Genomic DNA, 13932 nt, shown 5'->3' on the forward strand with positions numbered 1-13932 from the left:
CATAGAAATTATACGTATTGTAGCCTCTTTAATCTTTCTCTTAAAAGTTGTAATCAAAAGAAATTGAAATTAACAAATAGTAGTCATATCAATAAAGAGCACAGACTCTTTATTTCGGACCGTATGTATAATAGTCAGGTTATTGTATCTTTGTTTGGACGAAAAGACGAAATTTGCCCCAAAAGAATGATTCAAAAACCTACAACCATGCAAACCGGATACTTGCAATTCATATACAATATATTCATAAAATACAGGCATTTTATTGCATGTTGAATTTAATAAATAATGGAAACTATTAGATTCATGAAATAACAACTTACGATTTTTTTGTATTCCAAAATATAAACTTCACTTGATTGAAAATGACACATTCCCTAACAAACCAAGCTTTGTTTGGAAAAAAAATAGAACTACTCATACTATTAGGCTTATTAACTGAAAGATTATTTTCCACTTCTTGAATTGAAAAATGGTTTCGAATTATGTACCTGTTTACACGACAAATAGGTGAAAAAATATACAGTAATTATTGGTGATATACAAAAATATTTCGTTCAGACAAAAATAAGTTAAATTATACAAAATATGAAATATTTTTCTAACAGATACACTACATGAGCTTGCATTGACCAGAATTAACAATGATTAACTACAAATGTATACTGCATACTGCATACATTACAAACTTGCATTGACAAAAATAAATGGCATGTAAAAACACTCAACAAAATATATGTATAAGAATAAAAGATTATAATCTGACTGTTCTGCATTGATCAAGTGCACCAAAATTTCGCTCACACACACACCTCAAATCTGATAAAAATTCAGACCTAAATTAACTCGCGTGCTCGTACATATAAGAGTATACTCATATGAGTATAACTAAATCAGATAACGATATTTCAATTAGATTGCCACAACTCTTAACATTCATAATTCATATATAAATACAATAATAAAATTGGTCAGTAGTGTACTCCCTGAATAACCTACCCGACTACACTATGAAAAACGATTGTTAATATGATTGTTTAAACTCGTACAACTTCATCACGGTGGAACAAACATGAGCATCTGGCTTAAACCAAAGGCAGTTGGTGAAAGACAAAACTTTATCTAAATGGCCGAATAATGAAATACTAAGCTATAACGGAGATTTTAGTTTTTAGTTCGTGTATATAGTAACTACTAAATATATACTGTATATGTTTTTTTCAGAATGTAAATTTTTATTAATTAATTTCTTTAAGCTAATTTTAATGTAAACAATCATGCAAGGAATTAAATTTGTTAACTAGCTTTATAATTTGCAGATTGTAGGCGCGGTTTGTCCTTGGTTTATCTATAAAAAAAATATGTTTCGTAACTATACTGTTTTATCAGAAACAAGTCAGTTCTTGCTTGTCCAGAAATAAGATTGTTTCTACGATCTTAATTGAAGGTTTATAAAATGACATTTTAACTTCTACTTCAAATGATTTCGTATTATATAAAATAACAATGATTGTCAGAAAAAAAATGAGAAATGAAAAAATATGTGTATATCTGAGAATTATCGATGGTTTAAATATGGACAATTCAAAATATTGAATATATTGAATTGTATTCAGAATAAAAGTTTGCAAAGTTCTACTGTTTACAACCATATCGGCCTTATTGGTGCATGTTCTTCTACACTTCTGAGGAAACGATCAGAGGACCTCTGAAAACCAAGGAGAACACTTAATGACAGCTGGTATAGTATTAAAGTATAGACAACATTGTAAGTGCATAGTGTATGAATCTAGCGTTTGGAGGCAACGCATTTAATATTTTCTAATAAACAGTTCATTTATACTTTAAAGACGGAGATATTTGGCATTTTGACACAAGCATACGACACATTTTAACATGTAACTACTAGTTATAGAACATTAAAAAAACAACAGTGACTTATAATATTCAGCACTTCATTCAAATATGTTATCACATGAGTGGACCAGCCAATCAAAATTCAGCAGGCGAGTGACGATTGAAACCAGCAGACGTCACAGCGTTGTATTTAAAAAAAAACTACTATCACAATGATGAAGTTTGGGACTTTTCGTCGTATACATCACTTAATATTGCTTTGTTGATTGTAGACTCGCTTCCGGTGGATTCTAATTCACAACCATCGAAAGTTGGATTGTCATGACTACCATGCGAATGATTTTTTCTTTTATTTTTATTTATGATTTGATCGTCACTGTCGTTTTCCGAGGACGCTGTGCCCGGAAGAGCATTATGATATGCGTCAATCTCACTGTTATTTGTTTGCATGTCATAATGATTCGAATTGTTTATGCTACTCCCATTTTGTACTATTATGCTATGATCTGTCTGTTGTATGCTATAATCTGTCACGTGGTATGTTGGTACTCTACTAGACGTTTCACTAGTATTAATCGAAGCAGAGTCTAATTCACTCGGGCTTCGTGGAGTATCGTAATTATTATCGTCACCGATGTCCATTGTTTTCCTGGACACCGTATCTAATTCTTTTATATCTTCTAATGGTGTCTTTGTTACAAGTCGCTTGCTTTTCTTTTTCGTCTTATGTTTGTTTTTCGATCTATGGTGAACACTAGGTATACTTTGAGAAAATTGACTCCCTGAAGATTTTTCGATCGGTTTGAGTGGTCCATCAGCTGGACTAACCTTCCGTCTTGCCCCTTGACCATTACTTCTTGCACTTTGATTAGAACCACTTCGTGCACTTTGGTTAGAACCGCTTCTTGCACTTTGGTTAGAACCAGGTCTAGAACCAGATCTCTGTGTAGATGTTAGTCTTGTACCAGACAAAGTACTTCCATTAGAAATGCTTCTGATATCATCCGGTTTGATAGTTGGATGTTTTTCAGGCGCGCAAAAGTAATAAGCACTTACAGACACACTCACTATTCCAAAAACTAACCCTACGCATATTAAAACAATTCCTACAATTTTCTTTCCTTCATCGTTTCTAAGTTCTGGTAGCAACAAATCGTCGTTTACTATCCCGTAATTAAGAATAAGACTAGCACCCGTAGCTATCATTATGATGCCAAATAGAAACATAAACACACCAATAGAACATAAGCAACATTGGCTGGAACTACTCTGCATTCTAGGCATCTGGAAAAGAGGAAATAATGTTTAGTTAAATAGTAACAACTATGATAAAGCACTACAGACATAAGATAAAGGGAGATAATGTCGAGAAGTGTGGAACTTATGTTCGTTTTATTCACATGGCAGGAAGCGATTATGTTTTATCAGTTAAATGGTATGGATATATTTTATGCGTTTTAGACATGAAACTATTCGACTTGAAATGGAAGATGAAAAATCTGAAATTAGATAGGCAACTTCTTCGTTTTTTTTGTTTTTTTTAAATAATTTTGAAATGTGCTTTTTCCTTTTTCTATATTAGCTGTGAAATTACAAAGCAGACTTACAAAATTAGAAAATTAATTGAAATAAAAGATTTATTTGTTTTATTATTTGGTTGTCATCCACTAGCAAATATTCAAATATGTTCATGAACAGATGGGTTTGTTTTTAAATGTAATCATCTAAACTAAAAATTTTGAACAGAAATTGCAACCTCATGTATTTTTCATATCATTAGTGCAAAGGTGGACTTGTTCAATCACATTAAGATTGTTTATCCAGGTTCAAGATTAAAAACATGATTCTTTTCCAATTGACAAAACAAGATTAAAACTGTAGTGAATTATATATTGATTTAATACTTAAAATAAATGTATCTGTAAACCAATCTCAACAGTTATTGAAATAGGAAACAAAGCCGTTCTAATTTTAAACCCCGAACTACTGTGTTTGTTGCAATTCAAAAGGAGCTTATATTAAATTCCATGGTTGCATAAATTGACAAATGTATACACATAAGATATGTTATTGATTATTCATGTCTTAAGATTTTTAACAACCCAGGGTATCATGATATGCATTTTGTAATTAATACAATGTATATATCTTATACAATACAACAATCAATTTCTGAGATTTAATACTGCAAACTCCATATGTGCATAATATTTGTTATAAATGTATTGCTGATTTTTTTTTTATTAAAGTTCTTTTGTCCATTTTTTAAACAAATCTTAAGCGTGTATCTGATTTGCAAAATTCTTTTCAAAACCTCCTGTTACATAATGTATTCTGTATTTATAAAAGCGATATATATATCAGCGTAAACAATACTTTAAGATGAACAAAACTATGAAAACATAGCATTATGCGTTTACACACAGTCCATAGGAAACTATATTTCGATATGTATACGTGACACATTGAAAGTGCTTTATAGTTTAGAGAAAACAAACAAAAGCTAGTGAATACCTGTAGAAATAACCTTGTTTTGAAATGAACACCATTGGCCTAAATACGGGTTAATAATAATAGGGACAATTATATATGTGCATAATCACTCATCATAATTTTGAATGTCCATGCGTAAAAACAAATTCTCACAATATCACAAAAAAACAAGATGTGGTTCTCCATAACTGAACGAGTACTAGGTACACTTTTCAAGGTTGTTTCCCATTTTATTTCACAAATTGATCATAACAAACAGGACTTCAAATTCTAATCATATTGACTTGATACTTTACAAAATCATAATTTATCTCGTTTTTTCTGTTTACTTAAAGTAACGAACACTTAGTACAGTTACTACGTACACGAAGAAAGTTGTAAATCAATATGTCTATACAATTGTCAATGATAAAAGTGCATGACACATTGTTTATTGTTAATTTCATCTAACTTAAGGCCCAATGCAAAAGGAGTGTGAAATATGAACTCTTATTATCCCTTCCGAAAAAGAGGACACCAAATAAGCAATCGTGGTGCCCTCTGTATGTAATCAAACAAAATCAAAATGTCGTTTTGTTAGAATTTGTCATTTCGGGGCATTTAAAGATGACCATGACATATGGGCTTTGCTCATTGTTGAAGGCCGTACGGTGACCTATAGTTCTTAATGTCTGTGTCATTTTGGTCTCTTGTGGACAGTTGTCTTATTGGCAATCATACCACATCTATACTTTTGTACTAGCAGATCATGGTATCCTTACTTATAATATTTATTACTGGACAGTTCTCTTCGGAAGTTCCTGTCCTCTTACAGTCAAAAAGAGTAAAGTCTATCGTCTACCTTGCTTTCTTTTAAAGTTTTATAGTAAAATGGACCCCTGTTGTATTCATTTAGCACTACACTAACGGGGCAAAGCTTTAGACGGAATGGCGGACTAGTTTAGGTATACATGTATAGGGGAACGTAAGATATACAACTATACCAATGAATTATCTTAATTCCCTAACTGTGCTAGATGTTTCAGACAAACAAAGAGTCTTATAAATCTTTTATACTGGTATATCATGTTACAATGAGACGTTACAAATTATAACATGATACTTAACAAGTCATCTTCGTTTAGTGCATTAAGTATACAGTTTTAAGGTTCATGTGGACCCTATGGCTAAAATGGCCGTATTTTCACCTCAAAATTTTCTCTGAGTACAGACAAACCTGTGCATCAGGAAAAATTTTAAGGCATGGCATGCCCTAGATAAATAGAATTCAAATGCATTGTATGATTTAGAAAATTCATAACTTAACTGGATTTTGCCGTACACTTTTTTTCGTCTCTGCAGAAGATGATAAAATTAACAAACAGTTGAGTTTACCTTGATATGGTCCACTCAGATACACAGTTTAAATAACCAATTATGATCAGGTATCTATTGTCCATCTAATGTCCATGTCAATTAAAAATGCTCACTTTAATTTTTACCTGTGGGGAAGTTTTCAAACCTGTTTCCCAACTTAGTTTATTTTGGCACCTTCTGGAGGAATGAAAAAAAGTGCACGGCAAAATCCTGGTAAGTTTTTATTTTTCTTAAACATAAAACATATATAAAATTCATTTATCTAGGGCATGCTATGCCTGAAATTTTTTACAGATGCGCAGGTTTGTCTGTACTCGGAGTAAATTTTGGGGTGAAAATACGGCCATTTTAGCCATAGGCTTAAGGGTTCTAAGTACCAAGCAACTACTGCTAAATATATTTTTACAAGTAGTAAATCATAAGTTTGTCTGCACCAGTCTTTATATTTATCTGTTTTGACTAATGATTAGTGTGTCAATTTCTTTGATAACATTTGTAAATAGTTTATCTTACATAGTTGTATACATTGCATATACTTTTAATTTTGATAAGGGGAATTCACAACAATTTAAAATTCAAAAGCATTATTCATGGGCGGGTTCTCGAACTTTTTAAAATGGGGGGGGGGGGGGGGGGGGGGGGCGTAAAACGGAAGAAAGACTGCATTCAAAGGGGCACAAAGGACTTCTACGACCGGTTTTGTATCTACCTCTAGTATTTTTCCTCTTTCATTATATGTACCCTTTGTATTCACCGTGTCTTTTGTCACTATATTTAATATTCTATTGTGTTTTTTTTTAATTTAAAATACTAATTATGTTTTTTCTTTTGGTCCGGAAAGGGGCTTACACCTCTGATACGTCTTTCAGGGTTTTACATTTCAACAAATATTTAAAGTTAAAAATTACTATAAAGACACTGTCAAAATGTGTACCAGCCTCTCCAGGTCTGCCTAAATGTGTATCTGACAAAATGAGTTTCTGCTGAAATGCGGATCTGCCGTAATGCTTATCTGCTGTATCTAAATTGGCATCGTTTCTTATGCCAACAATGCTATGTATCATAAATCAATACTTTACTGTCATTAAAATAAATAAGTTTGTGACACATACCAACAAATATCAATACTTCTAATTTCAAAAGCTGTTATTACTTTTTTTCCAATAAAGATTTGCAAATCGTAAAAGTTGCCCTCAATAATATTTTCCGTATTGAAAATAGCACAATAGTATAAAAATAATTTCATATTGGCAAATTATAGTGTTGAGAATAATATAAAGATAGAATTTATTGTTGAAACCTGAAGAAATAATTGATAATGTGAATGTTCTTATGTAAATGTGGGGTAAGGGTCAATCGTTAGCACTAGTAAATAATAGGGTATTTTTTTTTTATAGATTTGTCTTAAATGGCATCTAAAAACAATATCTCCGCGTAACGTCATGTATCATCTTTCAACCCAAATGATGTGATATCTATATATAGACATCCTTTTATCGTGACAACTTATATACAAATTCTAGCGGAAATCGGAGATAGATAGGAACATCTTATACAAGGTGAAATAATCATAGATTTTCTAGTTTGCTCTGTCACGTATCTATTATTCCAGTATTGCTGACTTAACAGTATTTCGTTGCTTTTTCTCTGGTCTAAATATAATAAATATGGTGATATTTAACTCTGCTCTTGATCTAATTTTACTTTCGTTTGGCTTACTTAGCATGAAGGGGAAAGCTGCATTCAATTCCTTATTAAACTATGAAAGGAAATAGGATATTAGTCAAAGAGATAACAACCCAACCAAAGAGCAGAACACACTGAGACAAAGGCCACCAATGGGTCTACAACACAGCGAGAAAATCCCGCACCAGTAGCCGGGCTTCATCTGTTCAATTCACAAAAATGCGTACCAGTCACACTTATGATATCTCTGGGTAAATTATAAGTATTGTCCCTGAATATATATCTTGAATATGAAGGTATGGGTAACTTTTTTTCAGAGACAAGTACCTGCGGTTCATTTTAGTGAGTGTTTCAATCAGAGGTGTCTATTTTAACCGTTTTGGTATCAACATTACACAACAATTACCAAATCTTCGACTTCAAACATATTCACAACAATATCTGTGTTGACCATAAATTAATTCAAGTTCATGACTCATTTCAATATCTTAGCTCTGTTGACAGGTTGATAGCCGATATAAAAAAGTTTATATCCTGCAGTTTGTTTGACGAAAGCATTGATACAATGTTATCAGTAAGGGAAAAAGAAAAGCTATAAATTATTTTACTTGGAAAACGTCACAAATGAACCACTTTTCAAAAGTCGTGAATTGGTGTTTGATTAACTGCAGTGAAATAATTCAACTTTCTTGCCCACAAAACATTAAAAATATATTCGAATAAGAGTAAATATAAAGAGTAAATGTACTGTACAAATCTGCATGTAAGCTCCTTGTCAAACACAGTTAAGATACGATAAGATGCGATATTTTATTCGTATAAAATCCAAAGTAAATAAAGGATTGTGTACTGAATAACACAAATAAACAATACAAAAATTTAACATTGAAAAACATTATTAAAGTGTTTAAAACATTTTTTCTTCAGTGCATATTTTTTTCCAGTGCAGGAATGGCTCCATGGTTCGATCTTAGGGGGCTCTTTTGTGAGTTGAGAGTTAGAGGACCATATTTTTAGAGTTAGGAGTTAGAGGACCATATTTTGTCAAAACATTGGCAATAATTTTACCTATAAATTACACTTTCTGTTTCAAAAGCAAGCCCCGTCTAAATACACGCATGTAACTGGATGACAACATGTCCTGTATTTAGAACGGTGATAAAAAAAAAACATTGCTTACTTATATTATATCTTTATTTAGTCATGTAGTGTGGTATCGCTTATCTTATTTACAAATCAAATTAGTTCATTGTATCATCGTTCGTGTGCCTCGGTAAAAAATTATAATCTTTTTTAATGCTTATATCATGATGCATCTATTGCTATATTCTATACTTTCGTTCGTCAACAACAACAAAAAACAATTGTAAAAAATCATCTCAAACTTATGATAGCTCATCTAGTATTATTTCTTTCAACATGTCACCAAAACAGGCAATATCTTTTAAAATTTAAACAAAGTCATACATTTTAAATTTTAAGAAGGTGTTGGCTGTTTTTGATGAACTAGTGACACTCATTTACATGTCTAAGTATTTTTACAATTGTTTTTTTTTTCTTTCTATTTGCCAATAGTATTGAGACAGTGGCGGATCGAGGGTCTCTGGTGGTTGAACCGGACCCCTTTGTCCTGGGATGGGAACCCCCTTTAAATTTGACTGTATCCGGCCCTGTCTCTATTACTCTGTAACTAGGAAGACAATATATAGAGACACAAACGGTGGTTGACCTATCCAAGCATATATAATATACTATACCATATACAAATCCTTGACCCTAACCAGTGAGGTAAGCCGAGATCAGATGTAAATATTTACTATGACCATATGACATTTGTACATTCCGTATGGATGTGTTTTACCCTGAAGCTGTATGGCAAAAGGGATGTTCTTTTCAAGTTTTATAAATTATAGATAAATATCCAAAATGACTCCATGGAAATAAAACCTTAACAAATTGCTTGTAAACAGTCGGTTTATAGTCATTAGATCAATGAATTATTAATCGTTCACGGGTCTGCTGCAGTACAAGCGGCACAGTACAAGCGTCCTTCGTAATGGAACGTGTATGTCGCCAATTGGTGTTCTATTAACATTATAGAACTGTCACAGAATGTCCATTGTCATCTTCATTTTATTAATTCATTTACGTTAAACTTCCGTGTTTTAGCCTTACCATTGTTACACCTGTAATTTTACCAGGTAATTTACCTGTAAGGTGTATTAGATACACATATGTTTATCCTTACAAAGATATAGAAATAAACAAAGAAAAAGTTTAAGAAGTTTAAGTATAATAAAAATAATGAAATTAATTACCTTTTAAGTGTTGTCATTTTGTAGAACTAACTACATAAACACTAGAAATACAATTGTATCGATCCCCAAGCTTGTCATGGCGACTTCGATACAGCAAGAAACAGAGATATCAAAACCTTTATCATTTATCTGATTATAAGTTTACAGGTGTAAAACTGTTAGAATTTAAAATGTTAAAAAAAACTAACCTGAACGAAAGCTAAAATAGCTGCTTTTATTCGGGAATTATTCGATGGTTTCCTTATAGCTGACATCTTTACTTAGGTATCCGACTTTACTATGACCCAGGGTTACCACGCATGGTTTGTTTACAAGGGTAGGTAATTGGTTAAAAATATTATAATTGATTGCAAATCAATATATTTCTAATTCGGTTGTGTTCGTTGCAATTTCCAACAATGATCACTAATTGGTTGTAAAATACATTTTTCTAAATTTAATAATTCATTTTTTAAAGTGTCACGTTTGTTAACAAAGCAAATACAAATGTATAACACAACGTACAGTACAAATATATTGAATGATCAAATTCTATAGTAAAAGTTGACTTATGACGCTGCAAATATATTTTTAAATTTAAACTATTCGAAATAACTAACATATAATTCGTGGAATATAAAGGGGGGCAAAACATTAAAAAGTTATTATAAAATTGAAACCAAACTGTTTTACTCATGAATATGAATAGCATGCCAATATTCGCTCGGTTGATTTGTTTATTTACTAAATTTTACATGTAAAGAAAAAAAAGCGAATCATGAAATGAAAAAAAGAAAACAAATGAGCTCTTATCCTTAAAGCATAGAAGGAGGGTGGGGATGGGGTGGGATTACAATATCTGTTGTTGTTTTTCTCTTAAGAAAAACAATTGAAAGTAATTTAACTCTGCAGTCGTTTTAAATTGGATAATTTTTGTTCAGATGTCAAAGTGGGATTCTTTACATTTCCTCTTAAACGCAGGACTTAAATATCACAAAAGATTAAGGCATGAGTGTTATGTCATAACATTATAAGTACTGAACAATCTTGATTGAATCCACAACCAATTTTCTTTAAATATATGTCTTTTTCACTATCGGAAATGTGTTATTTTATGTAATCGCTGTTAAAATACATTTATATGCTAGTTCCAATTTAAAAACGGAATTGAGTGTAAAAAAAATAGTCAGAATCCTCTGTCTTCTCCTTATTCTAAAGTCAGGGGATCCAGCCATTTTAAAAAGGGTCGGTGCTTTTATTTTGCGCCAATTGGCAGTATTTGCGCCAAAAAAATCTTTCATTTGCGCCACAAACCATATTTCATTTGCGCCAAAAATTAAACCTTTCAGTTGCGCCATTTTACAGGCAAATACAAGAAATTAAAGGTTTAAAGTAAAGGAAGCATTTTAACATGTTTAAGTCGTTTGTTTTCTTCCATTCCTGAAATTCTGTATTTAGAATATTTTTCGAATATTCGTACACATTTCAAGGGATAAACAAAGAGGACAGTCGAAGAATATAACGTGTTTATCAACAACAAAAAAACACACACACACACAACTTAATTTATTGAAATAAATAAAAAAAAGAAAGAAAACATGTGTTATGCTTGCCAAAAATAAAACAACGTTCCACAAGAGACTTAGAAATTAACAACTATAGGTCATCGTATGGCCTTCAAAAATGAGCAAATTTCATACGGTATAGTCATATGAAAGGCTCTGAAATGACAAATGTAAAATAATTCGAATGAGAAAACTAATATACTTTTTAGAACACCTACACACTTATCTCCCATTTTTCAGGAGACATGATAACCCATATGTGTGGTCATCCTAAATTACAGCTTTAATTCCTCTGTTTATCTCTGAATTGACAAAGTCTATCTTTTCATCTCAAACTATATAATTTCTCACCTTAGTGACTTAGTTTTTTTGTTGTTTTTTTCATTAAAAATGAGTATGAACTTTTTCATTTATTGAGGGGGAATACTCACTGTAGAAACAAATCTTATTCGCGATAGAGCATTTTAATACTGTTAAATAGCGCAAATGAAGTTTTTATTTTTGGCGCAAATGAAATATAACCTTGTGGCGCAATTGAAAGATTGTTTTTTTTTAAATTGGCGCAAATGCAATTGCGCCCAAAAGGATGGTTCCCAACCCAGAACAAAAGGGGGAGGAGTTTAACTATATGTCCCCATTCAAATGCATTGATCGTAAAAAAAAAGGGGGGGTTCCAACCCCCGGAACCCTCCCATGTATCCGCCACTGAATGTGGTCAACATTTAAAAGAAATACATATTCAAGTTATTCACGAAAATTTAGATACATTAAAAGACCTCTATTGTCAAAATTCCTTACTTTGTTTAGCAAAATATACAACAACAATACTATAACAAAAGATCAGCACCAAGTCATGAATCTTAAAATGCACACCTCTTAATTAACATGTGTTGTACATGAATTCAGAAACCATGTTGTTCTATTCAAATTTGAAAAGGGAACATTATTTCGTTAACATATAACTTTGCTATCAAACTTTTTATCTTAAAATATTTGTATGTTAAACCTCATATTTTGACAGAGGGTAACTTTGTTGTTATTGTTTACTGTATACCATCGTATTCACAAAGGTTTTCGGAATAAACTTAAACTTTAAAAAGCAACATATTATATTACATTTTCGTTTGTATGCATATTGTTTACTCGTTTATCATATTTGTCTTGAAACCAATTATCTACATTTTTTTTATTGTTTTTTTTTCTTCCTAATATTTTTAGTCTGCTATTCAGCGACTGTTATTTACCGTAATATCCAACCCTAGAATTGTTTGTTGGTGACCTGTGATTTTTTTCTCTATCATTCAAGGAGCTTATCAAAATCGACCATTCGTTTAACCTGTTCAACACGAAAATTGCCTTGAGTTGTCTCCCTTACGGCTATTATCTATAAATTTACATTTTATACTGCCTAGTATAATTTATTTACTGGCACAATTTTGTCAAATGGGAAATCTATTATATTAAACAGAAAACATTCCGAAGAACCATTTAGATTTTCTTTCGCACAGATTGCATATGTAGACAGTATGATTAAAGTAGGCCTATCCAATGTACTGAATTTGTAACTGTCAGTTGGGTAGATTTTAATTTCTCAAGCCTCGTGTACAAGATTCACAAACATACTTCTGTGTGCAATCGCTCTTACGACCTATCTTTTGTACATGTATAGGGGCATCAAAAATCAAAACAGTACTTCATTTGTTCAAAGCGCCTTTTTAGATTTACCTCCATAAAAACATGTTTTTGAAACTGATCAAGTAGGAGGAATTGTTTAAATTGCAAGATCACATACAGTACGGACAGAGGAACACACGCTAGAACGGCATTACCATAAATAAGGGGATAACAGTAGAATGGAGGTGCACTAAGACATTTATTTACACACATATCCTCTAATCGTCTACAAAACCAAACCACGATTGTTTGAAAAACTTCACGGTTTATATAAAAATCGATTGAAACTAAGGAATTCCAGTTAAACTAGGATGCATGTTTCATTCTATTTGAATATCAGATATACAAGCTGATTGAAGTGATTTGTTTGTGAATTAAAGTTATCCTTTTTTAAACAAATCGTTTACGTCATACTGTGAACTCGAGGCTCATTGTTTGAATGATATTGACCTTAAACGATGATCAAAGTAGAGTCATTTCTGCATGTAGACAATTCTTATTGTTACTATAAGTCATTCAGAACAATATTTGACACATATCTTATATTTCTCCTGTAAGATGCATAAAAACAATGCAATGTATGCAGTCTGTTGCATGTCAATGAACATTTCAACTATACAGAAAATTAAATCGTGACAATGTTTTTTGAGTTCACAAAGAAATAAAGGCTAACGGAATTATGTAAAAGATATATATGTAAAAAAAACTATGTTATTTCTATGAGTTTGTCTGAGTTGGCAACTTAAATTAAAAGGATAAAAGTACAATTTTTCAATCAGACGTCTGTACTTTATTTATATCATTTTATTTAAAGTAAATTTTTCGTTATGTATGATTACAGATTCACTATTCAAAATAAGATTTATGCAGAAGTTTCGTAACGAATGACTTCTTGGAGGTAACACTTACAATAAGTATATGGGGTCATAAGCAAGTAAACTTTTAAACCTAATTTTTAGTTCAATAACGAATGTTTTTGCAAGGATTCATTCATTCAACCATAA

The 13932-nt window shown here is 31.6% G+C and overlaps 1 protein-coding gene across 6 annotated transcripts in view; it reads right to left on the reverse strand.

Moving 5' to 3' along the window:
- Window positions 1-1782: 1782 nt before the first annotated feature.
- LOC134724668 (uncharacterized) overlaps window positions 1783-13932 on the reverse strand; it is a 31048-nt gene continuing 18898 nt past the window's right edge. For 4 of the 6 annotated variants that reach the window (XM_063587834.1, XM_063587833.1, XM_063587835.1 and 1 more), the window contains one exon: window positions 1783-3141. In XM_063587834.1, the coding sequence (XP_063443904.1) occupies window positions 2065-3141 (1077 nt within the window). In that variant the 3' untranslated portion in view covers window positions 1783-2064. Of the gene's footprint in view, window positions 3142-9710; window positions 9821-9898; window positions 10013-13932 lie in introns of those variants that run through there. The other 2 variants (XM_063587831.1, XM_063587836.1) reach the window with 2 other exon arrangements.

Source organism: Mytilus trossulus, chromosome 7 (genome assembly GCF_036588685.1).
Source record: "Mytilus trossulus isolate FHL-02 chromosome 7, PNRI_Mtr1.1.1.hap1, whole genome shotgun sequence".
Classification (NCBI taxonomy): domain Eukaryota; kingdom Metazoa; phylum Mollusca; class Bivalvia; order Mytilida; family Mytilidae; genus Mytilus; species Mytilus trossulus.